The 25,920-nt window shown below is 53.5% G+C and overlaps 1 protein-coding gene across 1 annotated transcript; it reads left to right on the forward strand.

Annotated features, from left to right (window-relative positions):
* Positions 1-2,864: 2,864 nt before the first annotated feature.
* Positions 2,865-25,408, forward strand: LOC133359557 (E3 ubiquitin-protein ligase TRIM7-like). The gene is given in 7 exon segments (XM_061578001.1): positions 2,865-3,885; positions 4,150-4,245; positions 14,905-15,138; positions 15,966-15,988; positions 17,241-17,344; positions 24,790-24,980; positions 24,982-25,408. Coding segments are annotated over 7 exon segments (1,578 nt in total). The 5' UTR covers positions 2,865-3,315; the 3' UTR covers positions 25,342-25,408.
* Positions 25,409-25,920: the final 512 nt, after the last annotated feature.

The following is a 25,920-nucleotide window of genomic DNA, read 5'->3' on the forward strand; positions in this document are numbered from 1 at the left end:
ATATACGGGGTGGTATTTCTTGTGATCTCTCATTTACTTGATACAGCTGTCGTGGCTGTAATGGTTCCACCTGAAGACGGAGGCTTGTGTTGCTTCTGAAACGTGAATTTTTTATTTTGTTTTATTTTACTTTTATTAATTAACTTTTTTTACCTACGTGACATTACCGAAAAAACCTAAGAATATGAATCCTTGCAGTCACGAAAGCTTCAAATCTAGAATTCTTGAGATTCCTTCAAGTCACCGCTGATGCACACACACACACACACAGGCCGTAGAGAGCAGCATTTGTTGCCACTCGCACTAATGAGAGTGATGTTCGTTGAATTAATTTTGACAAAGTGGTAAATGTAATTTAAAGTGGGGGGCTTTTTTGTGCAGTCATTGGTGATTTCACGTAAACAATCGTCTTACTACAGGAGTGGAAGATGGCAGCAGCCTTTACGAGGCCCACCGTTGTTGAGTGAGAAATCACAAGGAATGCTGCCATCAACGTGACTGAACATCGATCGTCGGTCTCCCGGTTTCCAGAGCAACAACGCAAGCCATGCTAACAGCCTTCGTTAGGGTCGAACAATGTGCCAGATAGGCCCTCGGACAAGGATCCCCCAACTGAACATTGAGGGACTCTCCCGGGTTAAGTGCGAGTACCTGGTGAACATAATGAACACATGTAACACCGATGTCCTAGCACTCCAAGAAACCCACGTCTTGGATGCCCTATATGCCAGTCACTACCACGTCCATGAAAACAACTTCATCAAGAACCATTATCACCCGAAATATGGTTTGGCCATATATGTGAAGAACACCATCACAGAGTTCGACGCCTTCCCACCAACTGAAAAAGAAGCCACCTACACCACCAGCATCAAGATAGGGGAACTGCACATTACCAACGTGTACAAAGCCCGGAATTCAAAATGGCCAAAGTCAGCTTTCCCAAGTGCACCAATCCCAGCCCTCTATCTTGGTGTATTTAATAGCCACGATATTATGTGGGGCTATGCAGTAAAGCAGGCCGACGGTGAAGGCCTTACCGACCGGAAGTCCACCAAAGATCCGCACCTGGTTTTCGATCCCAAGCAGCGACCAACTTTCCACTCGGCTCGCTGGCAACACGACTACAACCCGGGCCTCACCATCATTTCCAAAGATCAAAGTGTGGGTACAACTCAAGCTTTTCCGAACGTCAACATAGACCCAGACCCATCATCACCCACATCGCCATTGAAACACCCGTGATTGTGTCAAAACGAGTACCAAGTGAAATCTGGTCAAAGCTGACTGGGAGCCACGAAAAGGAGGCATTAGAGCGAGTGGTGAGACGAATTTCTGCCACGCTAAAATGCTATCACCGTTTTGTTGTCCTCATTGCATCCGCCATGAATAGCATCCCCTGAGGCTTCGGGAAAGAAACCACTCCCTGCTGGACAGACGAGACCCATGACCTGCTCCGGAAGTACAAATGGTCGGGCAGCCCATAGGTTGGAAAGGCCCTGCGAATATCTGTAGACTCAGCCAGACACCAACGGCGGATTGAGTGCGTTGAAGGCCATGGACTTCACATCACTCCAGCCACCGTGCCTGGGCCCTACTACGATGCCTGGGTGCTGCTGATCCAAGCCAGTAGAGATGGGATCCCCCCAGAATTGCTCCCACCACTTAGGTCCTAGGGGACTCCAATGGATGGCAAAACTGTACATCAAAACCATGAAAACCGGATGCATCCCAAAAGCATGGCGGGAAGCAATGGTCATTGTCATACCCACGGCGGGCAAGCCAACCGACGACCTTGGAGGCTATAGGCTGACAGCACTCCTGTGCACGACCTATAAACTCCTGGAACGCATCATCATCCTCCAGAGAATCATCCCCCTCATCGAGTCGGTGATCCTTGAAGAACAAGCGGGATTCCAGCCCAGGCACTTTTTAGAGCTGAAACTGACTGACTTGTGTAAAAATTGGCTTCTTTTTTAGACGGTTATTGATTTCTTTGTACAGATATTATTTCATTTGAGACTTAACCCAGAACAGTTTGTAATTCTACAGCTACGCCTACACGGGTAAGTGCTGTAGCCTTGGGGATACATTCCATGACGTATCTCATGGTATTTAAAGCTGCAATCTAAGTCACATTGTTTCCTTGTTCATTGCCACCGTGAGCCATGGTGATGGTGGTGATTAATTGATTGTTACTGGTGGATGATGATGACGATCATGATTATGATGACCACCACCCACACCCCCACTAACTGCCCTATCGGACACCTGCCAATCACTCACCACGACCTACTGACCCATCTTCAGAGCCGACCTACCCACCTGATCTCACTCCTGATCACCCTCCAGCCCGACCACCTGCCCACCTACCCGTATCCGGCCACTTAACCGCCCTCCTGCACTCAGACCAGCTCCCTCACCCACCCACCAACCGGCCCATCATCTGCCCATCCAGCCAATCAGCCACCCACTCAATCACCCACCCAGCCAATTACCCACCCACTAAGTCAATCACCCACCCACCCAGCCAATCACCCACCCACCCAGCCAAACACCCACCCACCCAGCCAATCATCCATCCAGCCAATTACCCACCCACCCAGCCAATCACCCACCCACCCACCCACTAAGTCAAACGCCCACCCACCCAGCCAAAAACCCACCCACCCAGCCAAACACCCACCCACCCAGCCAAACACCCACCCACCCACTAAGTCAATCACCCACCCACCCGGCCAATCATCCGCCCACCTGACCACCTGTCCATCAAATCCAGCCGACCAGCAACCACCAGGACTTAAATATTTAGCGATTCACACGTGAAGTGGAGAGACCACGAGACAAAAATATTAACGGATGTTAGTTGACAGAGACAATTCAAAATTCTGATACTTATACACACATTTTGAAAGACACGTACAATGACACAAGAAAGATTATCTTTCACCTTGAAAGTCGGTACTTTTTACAAAGGTGTGGTTTGCTGTCCAAACACACAGCCTCACCCGAGCCGGTACAACCAGTCCGTGGGATAAACCATTACTGTTTCCATGGTTACCGTGGGGTTTGTTTTTGGACAGATACAGGTGGAACATTCTAAAGGCGCGTCTCGAGGTATGTATAACTTAACTGCAGGTGAAGTCATTCATTATTTTCGTTCATCGCTGCTGTGTGAGCTCCTCAGCCCGAGTCTCCTGAACACCCCTGTCAATGATTATCAACATCTCACGAGATTATAAACAGAAAGTGTTTTATTTAAATATATATTTCCCGAGCCACAGGAAGCGAGTACTTTGAGTGCAGCCTTGGGTTATGGCGAGCGCAGCTCCCTCTGAGAACGTGGACCATGAGTTGAGCTGCTCCATCTGCCTGGACACGTTTGACTGCCCCTCCACGCTGAGCTGCGGCCACTCGTTCTGCCTCCAGTGCCTGGAGGACGCCTGGAAGGAGACAGACTCCTACTGCTGCCCGCAGTGCCGCAAGACCTTCCCTCGACGACCCCAGCTGACCAGGAACGTGACGATCGCTAACCTCATAGAGCAGCTGCGAGTGACTGAAACCATGGCTGCTGCAGCTGCTGGTGTTGTTTTCTGTGACCACTGCCCAGAAGGCAAGACGCCTGCAGTGAAGACCTGCCTCAAGTGTGAGATGTCCTTCTGCACGGAGCACATCGCGCCTCACCTGGAGAGGGCGAAGTTGAAGGACCACGTCCTCGTGGCTCCGATTGCGAACCTGGAGCAAAGAAGATGCATGAAGCATAAACAGGAGCTCATGTTCTACTGCAAGCAGGACGTGAGCCTCGTGTGCATGGCCTGCACCATCACTGGAGAACATAGAGGACATGATGTCAACACGCTGGAGGATGAGCACGAAACACGAAAGGTGGGTTGAATGAGAGTTGCTCAGGAGCGAACGATATCGTGACCTGAGCTGATGAAGTGCAACAACAACATCTCATTAAATCAAAACCATCATGGATGGGATTATTCTCTCTTCACCTTCGTTTTTTTTTCAGGCTAACTCCCTTAGCCTCTTTTTTTGGTGGGCAATTATAGAGCCATCACTGTGGAGGGCTCCGTGTGGAATGGGGCTGAGAAGGAGCCGCTTAGGGAGTGGAGTCTCCTCGGGTGACTTCGTCTCTTACAGAGTGGAGTCGGAGAGGAGACGCGAGCGGTGGAAGAGAAGAGGAAGAAGGCGGAGGTGTCCGTGGGACGGATGAAGGTCACTCGCAAGGCCGTGCAGGTACCACACGTGGGCTTTGTAACCCTGTGACCTCCACCCTGCGTCTAGTCTATGACTCTCTCCTTGTGAGGACAACTCCGTAGATTCAAGTAAACTTTGTTAGGCTTGAGTCAGTGTGTAATAACTGTGCAGGCTATTGCATTATCATGGCTATGGGTGCTTTAAATATAAATTAGAAAAAAATGCAATGTTTTTGTAAAAAAGTTAATATCTCGTGAGACTGCACAGCACTTCGCAGATTAACTCCAATGGCTTGCAATGCGTGAGATAAAATAATGCAGTATGGAGCAACGGCTGAATTGAATTAAAAACTAGAAATTACACGAGTGAAAATGAAATGGCAGGAAATCGACTGTTAATTGCTAGAGATGGGGCATCAAGAGCGTGTAGGGAATGCTGGAAAATTGTTGCTCTCATGACACGCACCCAACTTTCAAGCAGACATAACATAGAGTCTATGACTATTTCAAACATTTTAAGTTGAATTTGCACGAATAGTGATGTTAAAAGTAATACATCTTAATACCTACATTTTAATGGTAGGGATTATTATGTAATTGTGTCTACTTTTTATATATTATAAACGATATTGCTATGAGTCTGTTTGTGTTTTTGCATGCAGAAGTATCCATTGTAATGCAGGGCATCAGATCAGCTGGTGATATTCATAATTTACAAAAAATCGTGGAGAATATTAGTAACAAAAACATATATGTAGATAAAACCTCTCCATCATTTATCTGCCTCTATGAAAATCATGAGAATAAATGTACACATATCATCTGCCCCACGACGTGGGAGTACATCGTTTCAAAAGTATTGATTCGGTAAAAAGCAAACGCTCGACTAATTTCCACACCCAGTGTATCGGTATCAGTCAGGCTTGCTTGAGGTAAGGCTGATGTACTGCCCTATGTTTATAAGCAAGGACCCTTTTGTAATGATATGGGTCCTAGTTAGATGCCAAATGATATAATACACAAGACAAAACATAATCATTAGACTCGTGGTTGAGAATATAACTATAAAATACAATAAACAGACATAATATCGTTACACATCTGTCTCTTCACCTAATACATAAATTAATAAACATTCCATCGGCTCCACAGTCTTATGGGAGTGCATCATTTAGCAGCATTGATTCTGTAGAGGAAACGCTGGAATTGTTTATGCATCAAATAATTATTCGTCTGACTAAGATTCATATCATAAAGGGTTCTTGTCTATAACATCTAGCATTTCACCTGCATTGATTCAAGCGAGCCAGACTGCTGATGAGACACTGCATGCCAAAATCGGTCCATAGTTTGTTTGCACTGAATGAATACAGTTATGCTAGAATTATACAATCCCAAAAGGCCGTCGGGCCAATAGATTGTGTACAAAATACGTGTGTAGAGGTGCAATTGTGTAGATGTATGGGCACGGATGGGTAACAAACACAAGGGGCATGGTTAGGGCCGTACACAGAGGAGGTGCTCACACTGACGTCCGCACCTGCATCCCCCACGGGCCCCTCCTGGGGGCCGAGTGCTATAAAAGGTGGTGAGCCGGAGGGCTCGAGGTCGAGTATTAGCTTTAACCAGCGAAGAGTGAAGACCAGCTAGAATAGGCCCTGGAGCTCCCCTGGCTCGCTGTCCTTGTCAGGGCCGACCAGGGCAAGCCGGTGGCGTGGCCCCGAGAGCCCAGACTGACGTTCTTATAAGAGCCAGTCTGGAGACTCAGGGTGCCGGGATCCCAGCTTGACCAGGGCTGGGATAGGTAGCCTCCCCTAGCTCCGTAGTGGAGGACTCGGGCGTAGGTTAGCGGGGTTAGACGTTGTGTCTCCCTGTTAGACGAGTGAAGGGGACGATACCCCTTCAAGTGCTGTGTGTACCCGTTACTGTGCACAAGTTGTTATTAATAAATAAGTGTGCCTCCGACCCCGTCGTCCAAGCCTCTTGCAAATTACTACATCTGGGGTCAGAAGTAAACGTGCAACAATGGACACACGAAGGACGACACGTACCTGGGAGTCGGAGATGGAGGACACCTCAGCCGACTCGGCACCAGAGATGGCCGAGGTCGGATCCCAGCAGCCGGGGCCGAGTACACCCGCGCCGCTACGACAGGAAGGGTGGGATGCGTCGGCCGAGGGACTTCGGCTGGCTCACTCCCGCCTGGCGGAGCTGCTCTACGCTGCGGCCGCCACGTTGGAGGAGATCACGTGGCTGGGGGCTGGAGGGGCTGCGCGGGACGACGACGGCAGCCGACGCGCGGCGCCGTTTCCCGCCACCCCGACGCGGCTGGCAGTCAAATTTCTCGCCATCGCTACAGTGGGTGCAGAGGGCGGGGCCGTCCCGCGTCAGGTGACCGCCGAGGGCCAAGCAGGAGCTGTGACATCATCAACACCGGCCAGCGCGTCGACAACGGAGCGACCGGCGATGCCATACGCGCAGCCCGCCCGCACTGTACAGAGCGCCGGGAACGACGGAGCGCGATCCGCAGCCACGGACGTCGCGTTACAGCAGCGACTGCCGCCTCTTAAAGAATTCGTGGGCGCGGACGGGGACTGGGGCGGCTTCAAGAGATGGTTCATCGCTCATCAGGAGATGGCGAACTGGACGGACGCCGAAGCACTACGCGCGCTGCCGGCGATGCTGGACAACGACGCCCTGGCTACCCTCACCTCGGCGCCTAAGGAAAAGCGCGCCACGCTGCACTTGGCGCTGCAGCTGCTGTCCGCTTTCTACGGCCCGCCTTCGGACTGCAGGCAGCTGTTCCACGATCGTCATCGGGGCGCCAACGAATCGACTCTGGCTTTCCGGACGGCTCTCCTGGCCCTGGCGAAGGCAGCTTTTCCGCGGATGGACGAGGAGGGAGTGGACGCTATGGTGGCAGAAAAACTGTTGCTACTCGCGGACGAGCTGGACGTCGCCGTCTTGGCTCAAGACGACACAGAGATGTCTTCCTTGCTGGTCGCGCGCCACATCCACGGGAGCTTGCGGTCCCTGCGTCGCAAGGCTGCCAAGGGGGTGGCCGGCCATGCCATGGTGGCTCCCGCCCTCCCATCGGAGGAGGTCTGCGGGGTGGAGCGGCGGGGGGAATGGAGATCTGCGGGACCACAGGCTCGGAATGGACCGAGCCGCCAGGAGCAGCCCAGGCCATCCGGGGCGCTCACACGCTGCTACAACTGTGGCCTTCAAGGCCACGTGGCTTTAGGATGCCGGGCTCCTCGTCAGCGTGGGGCGACACCTCGTCAGGACGCCGCGCCGCCTCCACCCAAGCTCCAGCAGAGAAATACGGCGAGTCGTGGCACCTCACACGTTTGGCCCGTGCACACATCTGTCACACACTCACTCGCTGAAACATGCACGGCTCGAAATTCGCCGGGCGTTGCGTCAGATTGTTCTGAAATGCGGCGAGCGCTCCAACCGGGCCAGTGGTCGGAGCTCGCCCATCGTGTCGTTGCAGCGTCGGCGGGGTCGTTGGTCGTGGTCGGTCACATAGATTGGGTTGAGGTGCGGATTTTAATTGACACGGGAGCATCGGCGACCATTATATCTGATTTGATTTATAACATCCTTCCCGTTCAAAGTCGTCCTTTGCTCCCCATTGACGTGCCATGCTATGCTGCTAACGGGGGCTCGCTGGGCATCATTGGGCAGATCCGCGCCAAAATTTGCATTGGGGACATTAAATTATCCGGGCCTGTATTGGTTTCCTCCTCGCTGGCGGTTCCGTGCCTGTTGGGGACGGATTTCTTGGCCAAAATGCCTATCCGTATATTGATCGACCAGGGGTGCATCGATATCCCGTCGGGCCGACGTGTAACATTTTTGTCTTCCCCCGCCACGGAGCGTCGGGCATTTGCGACCGTGCAGGCGCTCGTGGCGAGAACTGTACGCGTACCCCCGGGAGCTCAGATGCTCGTCCCTCTTAGGTTACGTCGGCCGTTTGCTGAGGAGGTTGCGGATCGGGGGGTCTTGTTGGGACCATCTCGAGCCGGGGTCAATGGACCCGATTTGATAGCGGCTCAGATCATGGTGAAAGGGGATGGGGACCCCTTCATTGCAGTCCTTAATGTGGGATCGCGAACGGCCGTGGTTCCTCAAGGGACCGTGCTTGCACACACAACGCCGGCACCCTATGAGGAACCTCTCGTGGGTCAGGTGAGCACCGATCCTCCGTCGCGACCACATTCGGACTGTGATGACGGATGGCTGGATGCGCTTTGCGCGGGATCAGTGGACCTGTCCGACTCACAGCGTGAGAGGCTGCGAGTTCTCCTGAAAGAGTTTGCCGACGTTGTTAGTCGACACAAATTTGATATTGGTTGTACTAAATTGCTGCGACACCACATTGACACGGGTGACAGCGCGCCAATCCGCCAAAATCCCTTTCGGTTGAGTCCCGCCGAAAAGGATCATGTCAATTCGGCCGTTGACGACATGCTAGCCGCCGATATCATATCCCCTTCCAACAGCCCGTGGGGCGCACCGATCGTTTTGGTGAAAAAACACGACGGCTCACTGCGGTTTTGTGTCGACTTTCGGCGGTTGAACAAAATTTCAGTAGCCGACGCGTACCCGCTTCCTCGAATGGATGAGTCGCTTGATGCCTTGGCGGGGGCGCGATTCTTTTCCACCCTGGATTTACTTTCTGGATTCTGGCAGCTTCCTCTGGATGACGAATCTAATCCTAAGACTGCTTTCCGTACACCGCACGGCCTTTTCCAATTTAACCGCTTGCCGATGGGCTTACATTCTGTGCCGGCAACTTTTCAGCGGTTAATGGAACTGGTCTTGGCGGGCTTGCAATGGGATTCGTGTTTAATTTACTTGGATGATGTCATCGTCTTTAGCAAAACATTCGATGAACACCTCCAGAGGTTGCGTGCTGTTTTTCTCAAAATGCGGGATGCCAATTTGAAATTTAAACCGCAGAAGTGCCATTTGCTCCGCGAATCGGTGCGGTATTTGGGTCATATTGTTGGTCGCTCGGGGATATCCACCGATCCCGCCAAAACGGAATGCGTCAGCTCCTGGCCGACTCCCACCTCGGTGGGGGAGGTCAGGAGTTTCATTGGGTTCGCGTTGTACTACCGACAGTTTGTGGCTGACTTCGCTACAATCACGAAACCCTTGCATGCCTTGACGTCCAAGGGAGTCAGGTTTCGTTGGGGGCCGGAGGAGGAGGCTGCTTTTCGCTCCCTCCGGGATGCCCTGGTGGGGGCTCCGCCGATTGAATTATCCCGATTTCTCACAACCCTTCTTGCTCGATACAGACGCAAGTAACACGGGCATTGGGGGCGTGCTGTCCCAGCTCATTGGTGGCGTAGAGCATGTGGTGGCTTACGGTAGTCGGGTGTTGTCTCCGGCGGAACAACGGTACTGCGTTACCCGTCGTGAACTATTGGCGATCGTTTATTTCATTCAGCAGTACCGCCCGTATCTGTACGGTCGACGTTTCACCGTCCGTACAGATCATGCGGCACTGCAGTACGCCCTGCGGATTCAACAACCATCGGGACAGTTGTCTCGATGGTTGGAGATTCTCCAAGACTACGACTTTGTCACTACATATCGTAAGGGCGTCCGCCACACGAACGCTGACGATCTGTCGCGGTTGCCGCCCACTTCGGAGTGCGCTTGCCTCTCGGGTTCGGGGCATTGTAGGCCCCCGAACGTGACCACGGATTCGGTCCTTGTGGCCGCCGCCGATGCGCCTTCAACTTCGGGTCCTATCGAGCAAGAAGGGAGGGATTCCTTGCTGGGGTTGTCCGTTTCGGAGTGGGGACGCCTCCAAATGGAGGACACCTCCCTCCTCGCTCTGCGCTGTCGCATCGGGGGGGTTGGTCAGGGGGCGGCGAACGTTGACTCATGGGGGTTGTTCCAGGGGCTTTTAATGCACTGGGATGGGAAATCCCGCCGCCAACGGCTGGTGGTGCCTGCAGCATTGAGGGGTAAAGTGGTGTGGGCTGCGCATGAGCGGCTCCTGCACTTGGGGATTCACAAGACCCTTGCCATGCTCCAGCTCGATTTCTTCTGGCCGGGCATGGCAAAGGACGTGGGGGATCTCCTGGGGTCATGCACTCAATGCGCGCAGCGGAAGCCACCAGCGAGGGGGTCCAACCCTCCGCTGCAGTCCATAAAGGTTTCCCGGATTAACGAGCTCGTTGCTCTGGATATTCTCGGGCCATTTCCCGCTACACCCAGGGGAAATAGGTACTTATTGACAGGGGTCGAATACTTCACGAGATGGCCCATGGCCTGGCCCCTGGCCAACCAGTCGGCAGCAGCCGTCGCGGAGGCCTTTGTCCAGGGCTACGTCCTTGACAAGGGTGCTCCGGAACGGCTGCTGACTGACCAGGGTAAAAATTTTTCGGGGAAACTCCTCCGCGAGGTGTGCGACCTCTTGGGTACGGAGAAAATTCGGACCTCCCCATATCACCCACAAACTGACGGGATGGTGGAACGGCTGCATCGGACTATCACGTCCATGCTGTCCCAGCAGGTATCGGAATCCCAGACAGATTGGGACCTTCGCATTGCGGGTGTGTTGCAAGCCTACAGGATGGCTCCCCATGCGGCCACCGGATTTTCACCTTTCTTTTTAATGTATGGCCGCGAGGCTAACCCGCCTGTGACGACTCAGCTGAAGCTCTCGGCGCCTCAGGCAATGTCTAAATTGTCCGACCACGTTAAATTTAACATCGGGAAATTAACAGAGGCGCGGGAAGCGGCCGTGCAAAATTCTGAGCTCCGCCAAAAGGCGAATGAGAGGCTTAGGCTGGGGAGGGCACATGTGTTCCAATGGAAACCGGGGGACAGGGCATGGTTGCACTGTCCCCAGGTGCCACTGGCGACCTCGTCGAAGCTGGTGCGGCCGTGGCAGGGGCCCGTGGAGGTCATACAGGTCTTGCGGCCGCAATGTGTACGCGTCAAGTGGGGGAAGCGTCGGTGGTACGTGCACCCCTCCAGGTTGAAACCGTTCATTGCGCCGCCCCAGGGTTCTCACACACACACGCATGGCCAAACGTGTGAGGGGTCCGCCGACTCCCCGGCTTCGCTGCTTTCGCCTAACCTGACACGACTGTTCCATCTCAAGGTGCTCCAGGAGTGACAGGTCCACGACCGCCAACCCCTCTCGGGGGGGTCGGGGGTCACTCAGCAGCGAAGCCGGACACTCTCGCACCCGGACTGTCGACACCCGCCACTGGGCAAGCCGGGGCGGACCCTTGTGACGGGCCCGCCGCGAGAACGCGCGCCAAAACGCGCAGACTTTTGTGAGGTCGGCCGTTGGGGGGCCCTTGCAGAAGAAGGGGGGGGGGGCGTCCGGAGTGCGTGTATATATGTTGGTTTTGCGGAATGGGGTATTTATTCAGGGGGGGTGCGTCGGGTTGTTTTTTCTGTTTCCTGTTGTTATTGTTGTTGTTCTTGTTAAAATTACGCGAGGCACACACGGTTTTGGGGGGGGATGCACCTTTATTGTGATTTTGTTGCAGCCGGGGACGGCTGCGAGCTATACAGGGGGGGGGGTGATGTAGAGGTGTAATTGTGTAGATGTATGGGCACGGATGGGTAACAAACACAAGGGGCGTGGTTAGGGCCGTACACAGAGGAGATGCTCACACCGACGTCCGCACCTGCATCCCCCACTGGCCCCTCCCAGGGGCCGAGTGCTATAAAAGGTGGTGAGCCGGAGGGCTCGAGGTCGAGTATTAGCTTTAACCAGCGAAGAGTGAAGACCAGCTAGAATAGGCCCCGGAGCTCCCCTTGTTCGCTGTCCTTGTCAGGGCCGACCAGGGCAAGCCGGTGGCGTGGCCCCGAGAGCCCAGACTGACGTTCTTATAAGAGCCGGTCTGGAGACTCAGGGTGCCGGGATCCCAGCTTGACCAGGGCTGGGATAGGTAGCCTCCCCTAGCTCCGTAGTGGAGGACTCGGGCGTAGGTTAGCGGGGTTAGACATTGTGTCTCCCTGTTAGACGAGTGAAGGGGATGATACCCCTTCAAGTGCTGTGTGTACCCGTTACTGTGCACAAGTTGGTATTAATAAATAAGTGTGCCTCCGACCCCGTCGTTCAAGCCTCTTGCAACTTACTACACGTGTATTGTTGATGTGGAGAGACAGGTCTATGAGGAAGGTGACTTGTGTGCTTTGTGGGGGCTACTGCCCCCCGATTCCTCTCTGTGAGACATAACTCTCGGCTGGCCCCTTAGCTACTTTGTCCATTCAAACACCCTTTGCGTGCCTTCCCTCACACAGCCCTGCGCAGCAATCACACGCTCTGAACGGGGGGTCAGGGGTCGGAGGGCGAATGACGTTGCTCGTACACGCGCGGCCGCCGCGAGCGGGTGATAACGCTCGTTTAAAGGGACCGTGGAACAGGTGTTTACGGTGGGTGTGAGCCCTCACACAGCACGAGTCTCCACGGCGACAGAACGGAGCGTGCCCTCGTGGAAACACCGACCGCCCCCGTTACGAGCGCACACACGCACACCGCACCACGCGCTCTCACCCTCTCGTCCAAACCACACGAGGCTGCGATGGGTTATTAATGATTTATTATCGGCCGACTGTGATTCACTGTTGGGGCAGTATGGATCAGCAAGGCAGGCCTACACTATCGCCCAAGGGTCTGTACCCGATTTATCCAAGTTGATAGGCTAAATCTCCATACTCTGTTTCCCTCTTTTTCTTACTCACAGTTCGGCGCGTACGGCACTCCGGCGAGCTCGTCCTCCCTGCTCAACTCGATGCGTCGCACGGACGCTCGAGTGGCCGAACTGTAGACCGTCCCGAGGGCTCACTTTATGAGCAAGAGACCGGTTCACCTCTCTGCGCCCCCCTCTTATCCTTAACCTACATCAAAGGACGCCGACCCGAGCGCCTTCTCGGCCAATCAGGTCGCCGTACTCGTTCATTCGCCTTCCCGGTTTCCCTAACAATGGGCGCACGCTGGCCGCGGCGCCGGCGGTGGCCCCCGGGTGCCTTTGCTATGCTAATCAGCCGCGGTTTCCGTAACAAAGGGCTCGCCGTAGGCGGCCGCGCGGCGGCGGTCCCCGAGTACACCCGTTATGCCAATCAGCCGCCCCTCCCGGCTTCTCCCTCTGTTCGTAGCTGCGGACCCCTGCCTGCCTTGCCGATACGTGTGTGCGGGGGGTGCGTTTCAACCGTGGTGGCTGGACAGCTCTCCGCCGTGACCATGCAATCTCAACCCAGGTCACAGCGCCGCGGTGCGAATTAGCATCGGGGGAGGTCGTCCAATTCCCTGGCCGCAGGAAATCGTAAAGATTATCCCTACGAGGGCTTTCGGGTGAAAACCTGCTGGCCAGGGGGCCTCTCCTCGGAGCTCTATGGAGGGAAATGTGTGAGGGTGTGTTTATGTGGGGAGCGGTGAGGGGGAAGCGGGGTCGGCCTTGTCGCTTGGTGGTGGCGAGGTCGTAGATGGGGCGCCCGCCGAGCGGCTTCGCAGCGGCGGCATCACAGCTTCTATATTTTGTAAATAATTTACAGATCCTCACCAATACACTTCTGGATGAAGGCTTCCCCACATCGTGTTGATCATTGAGGCTAGTTGGCCATACTTAGTGGTGTGGATCAGTGCGAATTGCTGAAGGTAAAATCCAGAACTGGTTCATATCTCACTCATCATGCAGCTCTCTAATCGTTTGGAGGGTGGGGAGGAAGCCCAGCCTATGGTGAGAGGCAAGTACATTCCAGTAATGTGAGGTAGTAGCAGCAGCATGGAAGTTTTAATGATGGATTTTTTTTAATGACTAGCGAAATAATTTTGAAGTTGTGACTTGGAATTTGCGGAGTTTTAAGGTCCCTACATATGTAACGGCTCCAGGAGACATTGCTCTTGTGATGATATGTATTGACGACACGTTCACGTGACAGGCGAAGACCCTGACTCCAACAGCAGCCTCGAGCCTCTCCTCTCGACCCCTTTTATGCCCAGCGTGGCCATCCCTTGACCCTTGGCCACGACCCTTCTCTAGAACCTTCTCTATGGTTCTCAGCCCCTGATCCACACCCGCTCCCTTCTATCACTTGGCCACAGCCCCTATACTAGATCATTCTCGTAGACCCCAGATCGTTTCCCTGTCTGTCCATTAACCCGCCATTACCTCCTGTGGCCCCTAGTCTCTTGCCCTGCTAAATCCCCTGTCATTACCCCCTGTGCCCACTATGTCAATTAACCTGTCATTACCCTTTGTGGCCCCAAAGTCTCTTCCTTTGCTAATTTCCTTGTCATTACCCCCTGTGACCGCTAGTCCCCTGTACTGTTTTACGCATATTTGGCAGTTTTGTTCAAAAGGACGTTAAGGATGAAGGTATCCAGGGGGGACAAATTAGAGGTGATACAGAGGCATCAAGGTCAAAGTTGGCGGCCAGGTGGTATAATGGAACAAGAGGCTAGGCGGTCGATGATTTTACAGGCGTCAAAGATGGGGAGGATGGCAGTTTGGACTATATCATTACTGGTCATATGATCAATGTGAAGAACAAGATAACACCTAGATACTTTAAGTTATTGACCTGTTCAATGAGAGTCCAACGACAATGTTGAGGCAGGGAAAACTAGGTTTGAGTATCCAGAAAACAATGTGACTTTGGTCTTTACAGAATGGTATATGAGTTGATAGAATCTATCGCACGCGCCTTGCAGGATTCCATGGTCCAGTCCAAGGCTCGCATCTCAGACGAGTTCACCCACATGAGGGCGACGCTGGATGAGGACGAGAGGGCAGCTCTGAACCACGTGGACATGAAGGGGCGCGAGCTGCTGTCCCAGATCGAGGAAAACATCTCTCATTACGAGCGCGAGATCAGCGACCTCCAGGCAGCAGCCACGCGCCTGCGCGCTCTACAAGAGGAGAGGGACTTGCTCACGTTCCTGCAGGTAGAGAGCTAACAGAGCCAGGTCGAGTGCCCCAGTTCGTGTATATTCGCTGCATTTTTTTAAACGCAGCACATGCGATGCAACTCAATGCACAGAATAACGCATCTTGCATTGTCAATGCAATGTATAGCCCATGCGTTCTGAAATTAAATTGAGAATGAAGTTCACCAACGTGGATTTGTATATCCTGATACAAATATAAATTACTGCTGAAATTCCAATTAATAAATGAACGACTAACCCTCGAGTTAATTGGTTGGTAATGTATGCAGACGTTGTCATTTAAAACTGTAACGGTATAGTCCTATAATATACAATAGACTTAGGCTACTTGACACTACATTTTAATTATTCATATAACCAAAGGTTATGCTGAAAATAGAAGTGCTTTTAATTTCAGTAATTCCAAGGGGATTTTTTTCAGCACTGACTTCTGACGAGTCCCATGCGGAGATTGCCTGCTTCAACAAATGTTCATCCTGTTAAACTATCGACTCTGCTAACGCAACGCTCTGGGTGTAATTCACCCTCACAGTGCGTACTTATTTTGAATGTTGGTTCACAATCACTGCGATATTGAGTACCACTGACTCCTCTTGCCCTTGACATCAGGTACCGAGTGGCAACGGTTTGAGAGGCCACACCTTGCTGATGAGAACCATCGAGTCCGGACGAGTCCGCGGCTTTGTCTTGTTTACAACCAACAATACTGGGATATGCGAATGGCTGAGCACAGCCCAGCTTATCGCGTCTACCAATCACCGTGTGGTTAACGTGGCTGGAGGTGAACTGACTCGCGCCCCCTGCCCTGTGTCTGACTCCCGCAGGTTCACCTGAAGGATACTACCCGGTATGAACTCATGAAGTCACACAGATGAACACACGGGGTGACCTTCTTGGTTCTTTCGGTAAAGTCACGTAGAAGGGAAATGATAAAATATTAAAAATAAACATAATAAAATACCATTCTCACGACGTTTCGGCCACAACGCAAGCAGCTGTCCTCAGGTGAAGAACAGGGCTGTCGGAAAGACAGCGTCTGAATGAACACCACCCGGCTTGGCAGCGCATATTTAAGCTGGGTTAGAGGAGGAGGGCGCCTTGACAAAGGAATTTGCATATCAGCAGAGGAATTTAGCATATTTATAGTAAATGCAGATATGGGATTAGTCACTACTTGTGAAATGTTCTTCACCTGAGGACGGCTGCTTGCGTTGTGGCCGAAACATCGTGAGAATTGTATTTAATTCTGTTTTATTATTATTTTATTTCCCTTCTACGTGACTTTACCGAAAGAACCAAGAAGATGAATCCCTGCAGTCACGAAAGCTTTAAATCGACACGGGGTGACGTCGTGTGTGGGACATGGGCTTTGTGATGATGATGTGTGTGATGATGATGTGGGGTATGATCCTGTGAGTGATGGTGTATGTTGATGCTGGGTGATGATGTTGTGCGTAATGATGATAATGTGTGGTATGATGCTGCGTGAGATGTTAGTGTATTATGGGACCTTTTTGCCAGTATCATAGTATGAAAAATAAGAAGAGGTGTTACCCTTTCTGGCAATTAAACAGGTGTTAAGATGTTAAAACAGCAATAGATACCTTTGACAAGGAATCAAGTCTACATTCACCACAGGTACTTGTGATGAACCTGCAAACAAACATGTTCACTGTTCGCCTTTTGGCGTTCTCTGGTCTAACACTGGTGAGACTAGGCCATAAAGAAGTCTGTCTCTGTTCTAGGCCAATTAATTTCAAAGGCATTGCATCATATATAATGATCAGATCATGTTTGTTTGCATGTTCACCGCAAGTAGGTGTGGTTAATGCAGATTTGATTCCTTACAAAAAGGTTTCTATTTGGTGTTTGAACATCAGAGCACCTAGTTTATTGCCAGAAAGGGCAAACCTTATTCTTGTGTTTCATAAGATAATGCTTGGTAAGACAGGGCTGTGTGATGCTGCTGTGAGTGATGATGCTGCGTGTGATGATGTTGTGTGATGATGCTGTGTTATGATGCTGTATGTGATGATGCTGTGTGATGATGTTGTGTAAGACACGGGCTGTGTGAGTCACTGCTGGTTCTGGTCTCACAGAAGAGACGCTCAGAAGGGATCGCCACCCTCATCTCCCAGTGAAGAAGACATCGCCTCGATCAGCGCCCTGCAGGGAGCTGTGGTCAACCTTCTGGCATTCATGTGTGAGTTCCATGGACTCTTGCTACGTTTGCATCTGTTATTGTGCACGTAATTGTGCTTGTACATGTATGTTGCAGAGCGGTAGTGTAGTGCTTAGTGAGCTTTGCTACTGTAATAAAGGTCGTTGAGGGACTTCTGGAATCAGGTCTTTTATTCAACTTGCATTACAGCTTTCCTTCACGCTGCTGACAGGCAGCGTGAGAGGGATAGAGAGAGAGACGAGCCGCCACGTGGCAACCCGGAGCCCCGCTCATGCATGGCTCCTTCCTCCGTTCGTTCCCGTTCTGAACCCGTGTCATTCGTCTCCACCCCTATTTAATACCCGGGTCACGTGGTACGTTTCCACCAATCATGGTTAGCCTCCATGGAATATTCCAGACTCCCTCGTAGGCTCCCGGGACCACGCCCCCGACTCATCTCCCCATTGGCTGTGGCCAAAGCCAGCTGAACCAATCCTCTACTTACAGCTGTCATCTTTCCATTACGTCAGGGCCACGCCCCTAGGCTTCCCCCCATTGGCTATAGACCAGGACCGGCAGAGCCAATCATCATGACGAGTTGTGATACGTCAGTGAGCCGGATATATCCTCACATTACATCACCCCCCCCCCCCCCCCCGGTGTAAAAAGTCAGCCGTGGGAAAAGGGTGACAGGCCGAACTCCATTAGAATACATCTCAGGGCGTCTAAGACGCATTAACAAGGTAAGGGGGGAGTAGGCGTCAACGGGCCGAGGAATTCAAAACATTTAACAACAGATATACATTAGGGCGCCCCTGTAGCGGAGTAACAACAGGGTGACAGACCGCAAGGCAATCAATATTAGCGAAACGGGAGAGATTTCGACCGCGTGCGTGACGCCGGACCCTCTCCTTTCTTCACGCGTGGTTGCCTTGCCGACTGTTCAGCAGGAGGTGGTTGCCATGGAGAAGAAGAATTTTCGGTTTCCGTTGTATCTGGGACAGGCCCCGTTGGAGGAGGGACGTCCGGGGTCTCGTCGTCCCTCAAAACCTGTTCATCTGCGGGGGGTATAACACAGCCCCACTGGGGATCAACGGGCGAGGCAAGTGGCACATTCGGCACGCCAGACCCCGGCAGGTTAACAAGTGGAGATGAAGGGCCAGCACGCGGGTCAACGTAGGGCCTGAGCCACGACGAATGGACAAACTAACGACGTTGGCCGTACTGGATGCGAACACTCTAGGGATTCCGAATGTCCACCAGCCTCACAGGCCCCCACCAAGGCTTGTGCAGTTTAGGGGACGTACCCACTGGCACCTGAGGGCAATGGAGCCATGCCATATCGCCCACTGACCAAGGCATATCAGTTCGCAATCGACGCGCATACCTCTCGTTCCTTGCCTGCGTACGGGCCGTCGCACATCTGGCGGCCTCTCGCGCCTCCATAACACGTTTAAGCGAGTCCCGTACGTGATCAGGCAAGGAAGGGGACGGTTGTTTCCCCCCTGCACCCAGTTGCACATCAATCGGGGGTACATTCTCATGGCCATACATGAGGAAAAATGTCGAATATCCTGTGGACACGTGCGGAACCATGCGGTATGCCGCCAGGACGCCCGGTATGTGCAAGTCCCAATCGGTTTGTTTTTCACTCACCGTGTGACAAAGCATGGTCGAAAGGGTGCGGTTAAATCGTTCCACCATGCCATCCGTTTGCGGATGGTAAGGGGAAGTGCGGATTTTCTTTGTACCCAACGCAGAGCATACATCCTTGAGCAATTTGGAGGAGAATTTATGTCCTTGATCCGTGAGCAGCCCTTCGGGTGCTCCTTTATCCATGACGTATCCATTCAAGAAAGCGTCGGTGATGGATGAGGCCGTTTGGTCAGGCAAAGGCCAGGCCATAGGCCAGCGAGAAAAATACTCGACCCCGACCAAGAGGTATTTATTTCCCCTAGCCGATGGAGGGAACGGGCCCAGGATGTCCAGAGCAACTAGCTCATTAATACGGGACACCTCGATCGAACGTAGTGGCGGGATATAATTTTGACGAGGCGGTTTCTGCCTTCCACAATCATGGCATGACCGGATAAAGTTTGTGACGTCTGCAGTCATGCCAGGCCAAAAAAAATCCTGTTGCAACGCAGCCAATGTGTTCTGCATGCCGAGGTGCATCAGCTTGTCGGCGTGCAGAGCGCGGACTAGATCGTGAGGCAGGGATGTCGGCACAACCAGACGTGAATGGTCAGATAATCCATCCGTACACATCAGCAATCCTGCCTGGCCCCAAAACATCTGCCATTTTTATCCAGCCAAATGAGATCTCGGTTTCCCGATCAGTTCCCGCAGTGGTGCAAGAGAGGCATCAGCCTCCTGCTCACGTAGCCACACCGAGTGCGGCAAATGCAGCGTATCGTCGGCGCCAACAGGTACATCCTGAGCTTCATCATTCGAAAACGCCTCCATAACCGGACAGGGCGAGGTAGGCAGCACCACACAGCAGTGCATACCCGTCAGACAGGCGCAGGGAGGAGTCGGGGGCAACCTGGAGAGAGCGTCCGCGTTGCCATGGCGAGTACCCTTGCGGTATGTGATATTGAAGGAAAATTCTTGTAACGATTCCAACCACCGAGCCAATTGACCAGACGGTTGTTCCAATTTCAAAGAATATTGCAAGGCAGCGTAGTCGGTGCATACGAGGAATTTCCGTCCATACAAGTACGGCTGGTACTGGCGAACAAAATGTACGATAGCTAGCAGTTCTCGTTGTGTCACGCAATATCGCGTCTCGGCAAGGGACAGAACCCTGCTGCCGTATTCCACCACTCGCTCGACCCCGTCTTTCCACTGTGACAAAACAGCTCCTATGCCGATGTCGCTAGCATCCGTGTCAAGGATGAACAGCTGGGAAAAGTCCGGGTAGTCGAGCGTCGGCGCGGTGGCCAAATGATCCTGAAGAGTTTGAAAAGAGCGCTCCTCTTCCGGGCCCCATTTAAATCTCTGATTTTTCCCCGTCAGAACATGCAGTGGCTTAGCCAGCGTCGCGAAGTTCTTAACAAAACGGCGATAGTAGGATGTGAACCCAATAAACTGCCATACGTCGCCCACCGAAGTGGGCGTGGGCCACTCTCGGATACGCCGTTTTCGGAGGGTCCGTGGACACACCGTCAGAGCTGACGATGTGACCCAAGTATCAGATGGACCGTTGCAAAAGGTGGCACTTCTTTGGTTTAAATTTTAGGTCAGCTGAGCGCATCCTCTGAAAAATAGTCTCCAGTCGTTGGAGGTGTTCTTCGAACGTGCGGCTGAATACAATGATATCGTCCAAATATATGAGGCACGTTTCCCACTGCAGCCCCGCTAGCACCAGTTCCATTAGGTGTTGGAACGTCGCCGGTGCCACATTCAAGCCCATAGGTAAGCGGTTAAACTTAAAGAGGCCTTGTGGCGTGCGGAACGCCGTTTTTGGTTTGGACGCGTCATCGAGGGGAAGCTGCCAAAACCCAGACGACAGGTCGAGGGTGGAGAAAAAATTTGCCCCTGATAAAGCGTCCAACGAGTCGTCCATCCGTGGCAAGGGGTATGCGTCTGCCACGGATATCTTATTCAATCGGCGGAAATCCACACAAAACCTCGTCCCACCATCCTTTTTCTTAACCAGCACCACCGGCGTGCCCCAAGGACTGTTGGATGGTGAAATTATATCGGCCGCCAACATGTTGTTCACCACGCCACTCACGTGTTCCTATTCAGCAGGGCTCATGCCATGCGGGTGCATACAAATCGGTCCCGCCGCACCGGTGTCGATATGGTGCGACAAGAGCGAGGTATGACCCAGATCCAAATCGTTTTTACTGAAAACGTCAGCGTACTCCGATAATAATGAATGCAAGGCGCTCCGCTGCATGGCTGACAAAGATGTATTTTCCCTGCACAAATCTGCGATCCATCGATCGTCTGAACGATCGTATCGTGGCCCACCAGCGGCCATTTTTGTGGGTGGTTCACCCTCAAAGCTGGTGAAATCGGTAATAGCGTGAGCCAATACCGAGCCAGCTGGGATGACGACCCGGTCCAGGCCCCCATTTAACACTTGTATAAACGGGGCCTGACCAGGCCGAAAGAAAGACGGGGACAACAGCACACCCGTCGCACCGTCCGCAGAAGAACAAGTATTTGCGAGCCCGACGGAACCTCCACCGTGGCAGCAACAATCGCGTTAACAGCATTACCTGGGGGCGAACGGCCCAGCAGGGACGGCAGGAACGACATCCTACTGGCCCCCTGGCATTTCCAAGCAACCTTGGTCGACGAGTATTTTAACTGGCATGCGGCGCAAGAAATCGGTGCCTAATAGGCATGAGACGGCCAGTGAACGTGAGATCAAAACTGGTCCCTCCGCGGTGATATTCCCTATAGCAATGCGCACATCAACTCGCCCCAAAATACCCATGCTACCCCCATTAGCAGCAACGCACGCATCATTAGCCGGTCGGATCTGTGACGTAGGAATGGACAGGAGATGAAAAATAACATTGGAAATGATGGTGGCAGATGCGCCAGTATCCACCAAAATACGAACATCGATCCCATCGATGGTACCCCGTACCGTCGAGGACCCCGACGCGGCTGCTACCACCCTACGGGCCAATTTTTTCCATTGTGTCGCAGAGTGCGGCATCGACACAGGTTCACCACATTTACCGTCCGGAGTGCAAACATGTGTGCGAGTGGATGGGTGATGTGACAAGACCTGCCGGGTGTTCGATGTGTGCCGACTTGCCCGAGGGTGCCGTTGATCCGCGTCCGGTGCAGGAGATGGAAGCCGGCCCGACGGGAGCTGACAAGGCTGAGGTCGGCAGCGGCAATCCCGGGCGAAATGGCCTCGTCGGCCACACTTAAAGTACGTGGCCGCCGTCGCCCGGCAGTTGCTCGTCCCGGTCCCTGCACGTGGTCGTCCGGCCCCATCACGCTGCTCGCGCGGCCGGCGTTTCGGGATCCAGCGAGGAACAGCAGCCATCACCTCATCATCGCTGGAGTCATTGGAGCCGTGGATGACCTGACGTGGAGACCACCCCAACGGTGGACCGTCTATTTCAGGATTCCCCGTCCATGCCGCCATCTGATCCCAGCGTTTTAGGTTGAACTTGGCGTCCAAGCAGCGCGCCGCCCATCGAGACGCAAGCGGTTCGTGGCCGCACACCGGCAACGAGATGTTCAGTACCTGGGCCAGCTCAATCATTCTGGAAAGGATGAGAGGATCCAGAAGATCAGCTGACGAGTCGGGGTAGGCGGCCATGGCAAGGGCTAACAGTGCCCCTTGGTAAACCAAGGGCGATTCCTCTGGTCCTCAACGACGTGACATAAATTTTCTGGTAGCCGCCATCGGCGGTTCGTAGAACTCTGCCATTTCCGTGAAAGCGTCACGCAGCGTCTTCTTCTTGCTCGCCGGGATGGATCGGAAGACCGCCAAGGAGACATCATCCAGCAGCGTGGGCAGAGCCTCCAGTGCCTCCGCCTCCGTCCATCGCACCGACCGAAAGGCTGACTTGAACCGCCACGTGAACCCACTCCAATCGCCCCTGGCGACAAATTCTTTGATTTTAGGAAGGCGATGTCCGCTGTGAATGTCCGACACCTCGAGCGTCTCCAATCTTGCTCCCCGCGTATTTTGCGGCTCTGTCAAAATGGCGTCCGGCGGCCGTGTGGCGGGAGCCCTGCTCAAGATGGCGTCCGGCGGCCGCGTTTCGGCAGCCCCTCCCAGGATGGCGTCTGGCGGCTTCATTGCAGCAGCCCCGCCCAAGATGGAGGCCTCTCCCTCCGCGGCAGGAGCAAATGGCGGACGTCGTTTTCCGCTGAAAATCCTGACTATCGGCCCTTGGCTGAATTCCAAGCGGCCGACCGAGGGCCGCTGAAGATGCGACCGCAGTCACCAGATTCAGCAAAATCGCACGGAGCGATTCAATCTGCTCCGCCAGTCAACGCCACCCCTCGTCCGCAGTCAAAGACGTCGCTTCGCAAGCCTGTCGGCAATGAGCAGCGTCGGGGAGAGCAGCAGCCGGAGGCAGAGGACCCGCAGCTCCCAGCAGCTCGTCCTCATCTGCCTCAACCTCTTCCTCCGACGGAGGGTCCGGTGGGTTTCTCTTCTTGAGGTGCTTGGACATTTTAGAGGAATCGTCCAAACGGTCTCAAGAGATACTTCTGACACCAATGTTTATAAAGGTCATTGAGGCGACTTCTGGAATCCGGTCTTTTATTCAACTTGCATTACAGCTTTCCTTCACGCTGCTGAAAGGCAGCGTGAGAGGGATAGAGAGAGAGACGCGCCGCCACGTGGCAACCCGGAGTCCCGTTCACGTGTGGTCCCTTCCTCCGTTCGTTCCCGTTCTGACCCCGTGTCGTTCGTCTCCACCCCTATTTAATACCCGGGTCACGTGGTGCGTTTCCACCAATCATGGTTAGCCTCCATGGATAATTCCAGGCTCCCTCGTAGGCTCCCGGGACAACGCCCCCGACTCATCTCCCCATTGGCTGTGGCCAAAGCCAGCAGAACCAATTTTCTACTTACAGCTGTCACTTTTCCATTACGTCAGGGCCACGCCCCTAGGCTTCCCCCCATTGGCTATAGACCAGGACCGGCAGAGCCAATCATCATGACGAGTTGTGATACGTCAGTGAGCCGGATATATCCTCATATTACTCCTCGAACCTGGCGTCCCGAATGTGAATCCTGCTCAAGGCCAACACCAGTGATGGGTTATCTGAACTGGTCCTGGACCTCCCGTAGGTCGACTCACCCTCAAATGAGTACCTGGTGTGGTGTGTAAACATCACCACTGGTGAGACAACGGCGGCCTGACGTGGTGCTGGCAACTCACCCCCTCGTGTGCACACTAAAATCACTTGCTCCTACAGTCTGTGAAAGGTTATATGCGAGATCTTTGTATTTGTTGTACACACACAGAGACGCTACGGCGGTGTTGATATTCACGCTGCTGCTGCGATTCACTGCCACCCACGGGCGCTACCGCACAGAGCGCCCCACCTCCTCCCATCTCGCAAAGCCCAGCAGGAGGTGGGCCTGGGTAGGGATCACACGGGCGGCCACCACCGTGCGTAGCAGGTGCTATAGGCTGTGGGGCTACGTAGTGGGCAGCAGACGGCAGTGCAGACAAACGCACCGCTGTACTGTAGTTCTGTGCTCTCTCCAGCTGTGCCACCTGTCTTCGCCAACACGTGTTGACCGGCATGGCGAAGTATGGTAAAATATCCCCCACGACCCCTACGGTGTAGGGAGGCCCTCATCCAGCAGTGGATTGACAAAGTGCCCGTTACATGTCATCACACCGATAGCTACGCATTACAACGTTGTATAACAATGCTCGTTATGAATTGCTCTATTGTAGTGTACGTGCGTGTTAGTGCACGAGTGCTATTGTTATAGTTGTGCTGCTGTTACACGGCTACTGTGATTATCGTTACTGCAGACGGACGCTCACCGACTCTGGACCCAAACTCGGCCCACAACTACCTCCAGATTTCCTCTAGTCTCAGGACGGTGACGCTGACCGCTGTCTCCCAGGATCGCCCCGATCACCCACACCGCTTTGATGTCTATACACAAGCCCTGTGCTCCGAGAGCTTCTCGTCGGGTCAGCACTACTGGGAGGTGGACGTGGGGGGGTGCGGCGGGGGACTGGGACGTTGGAGTCGCGTACAGGACGATCGCACGGGAAGGGCATGGTGACGAGTGCAGCCTGGGACAAAACGACTCATCCTGGGTTTTATGTAAAAATAACAACAGCTGCTATGTGTGGCATAGTGGTGTAGCGACCTCAGTGCCGGTGAGGGATCCTCCCCGGAGAGTCGGGTGTCACCTGAACTGGGAGGCGGGGCTGCTGTCGTTTTACAGTGCTGACTCAATGGAGCTGCTGCACTCCATTCACCACTCGTTTTGTCAACCGCTCTACCCTGGACTGTATGTGTATGGTGATGATGGTGACTCCGTGAAGATTCTGGACCTGAGTCGTGCGTCCTGAGAGCACGGAGTGTGAGCAGCGCAGAGAAACGGGCACAACGCACAGACTCGTGCCACAAAGACACAGATCCCCCGTGTAGCCTTAACAGGCTGTTGGGGCAAGTGCTGGTAGAGAGCACATATGAAGGCCGGCACGGCACTCGAGTGTTGGATGGCTAACATCACGCGTGGCTACCTTTGTCTCACCAGTGGTGATGTTTACACACCGCACCAGGAACTCATTTGAGGCTGAGTCGACCTAGGGGTGGCCCATGACTGGTTCACCAACACTAGTGACGATTATCCAATTCGGTCCTGGGTCTCCCCTAGGTCGACTGAGCCTCAAATGAGTACCTGCTGCGGTGTGTCAACATCGCCACTGGGGAGACAAAGGCGGCAGGGATTGGTGCTGGCCACCCATCCACTCGTGTGCCGTGCCGGCCTTCCTAGGTGGTCGCTAACAGCACTTGCCCCAACAGTCTGTTAAGACTACACCGGGGAATTTTGTCTTTGGGTGGGTGGGTTGGTGTGTGTATGCTTTTCTTCGTGTGTTTGTTATTGTGTCTGTGTCTTTGTGTCCGTGTGTGTCTTTGTCTTTGTG

Source organism: Lethenteron reissneri, chromosome 65 (genome assembly GCF_015708825.2).
Source record: "Lethenteron reissneri isolate LAM-NWPU_2019-01 chromosome 65, ASM1570882v1, whole genome shotgun sequence".
Classification (NCBI taxonomy): domain Eukaryota; kingdom Metazoa; phylum Chordata; class Hyperoartia; order Petromyzontiformes; family Petromyzontidae; genus Lethenteron; species Lethenteron reissneri.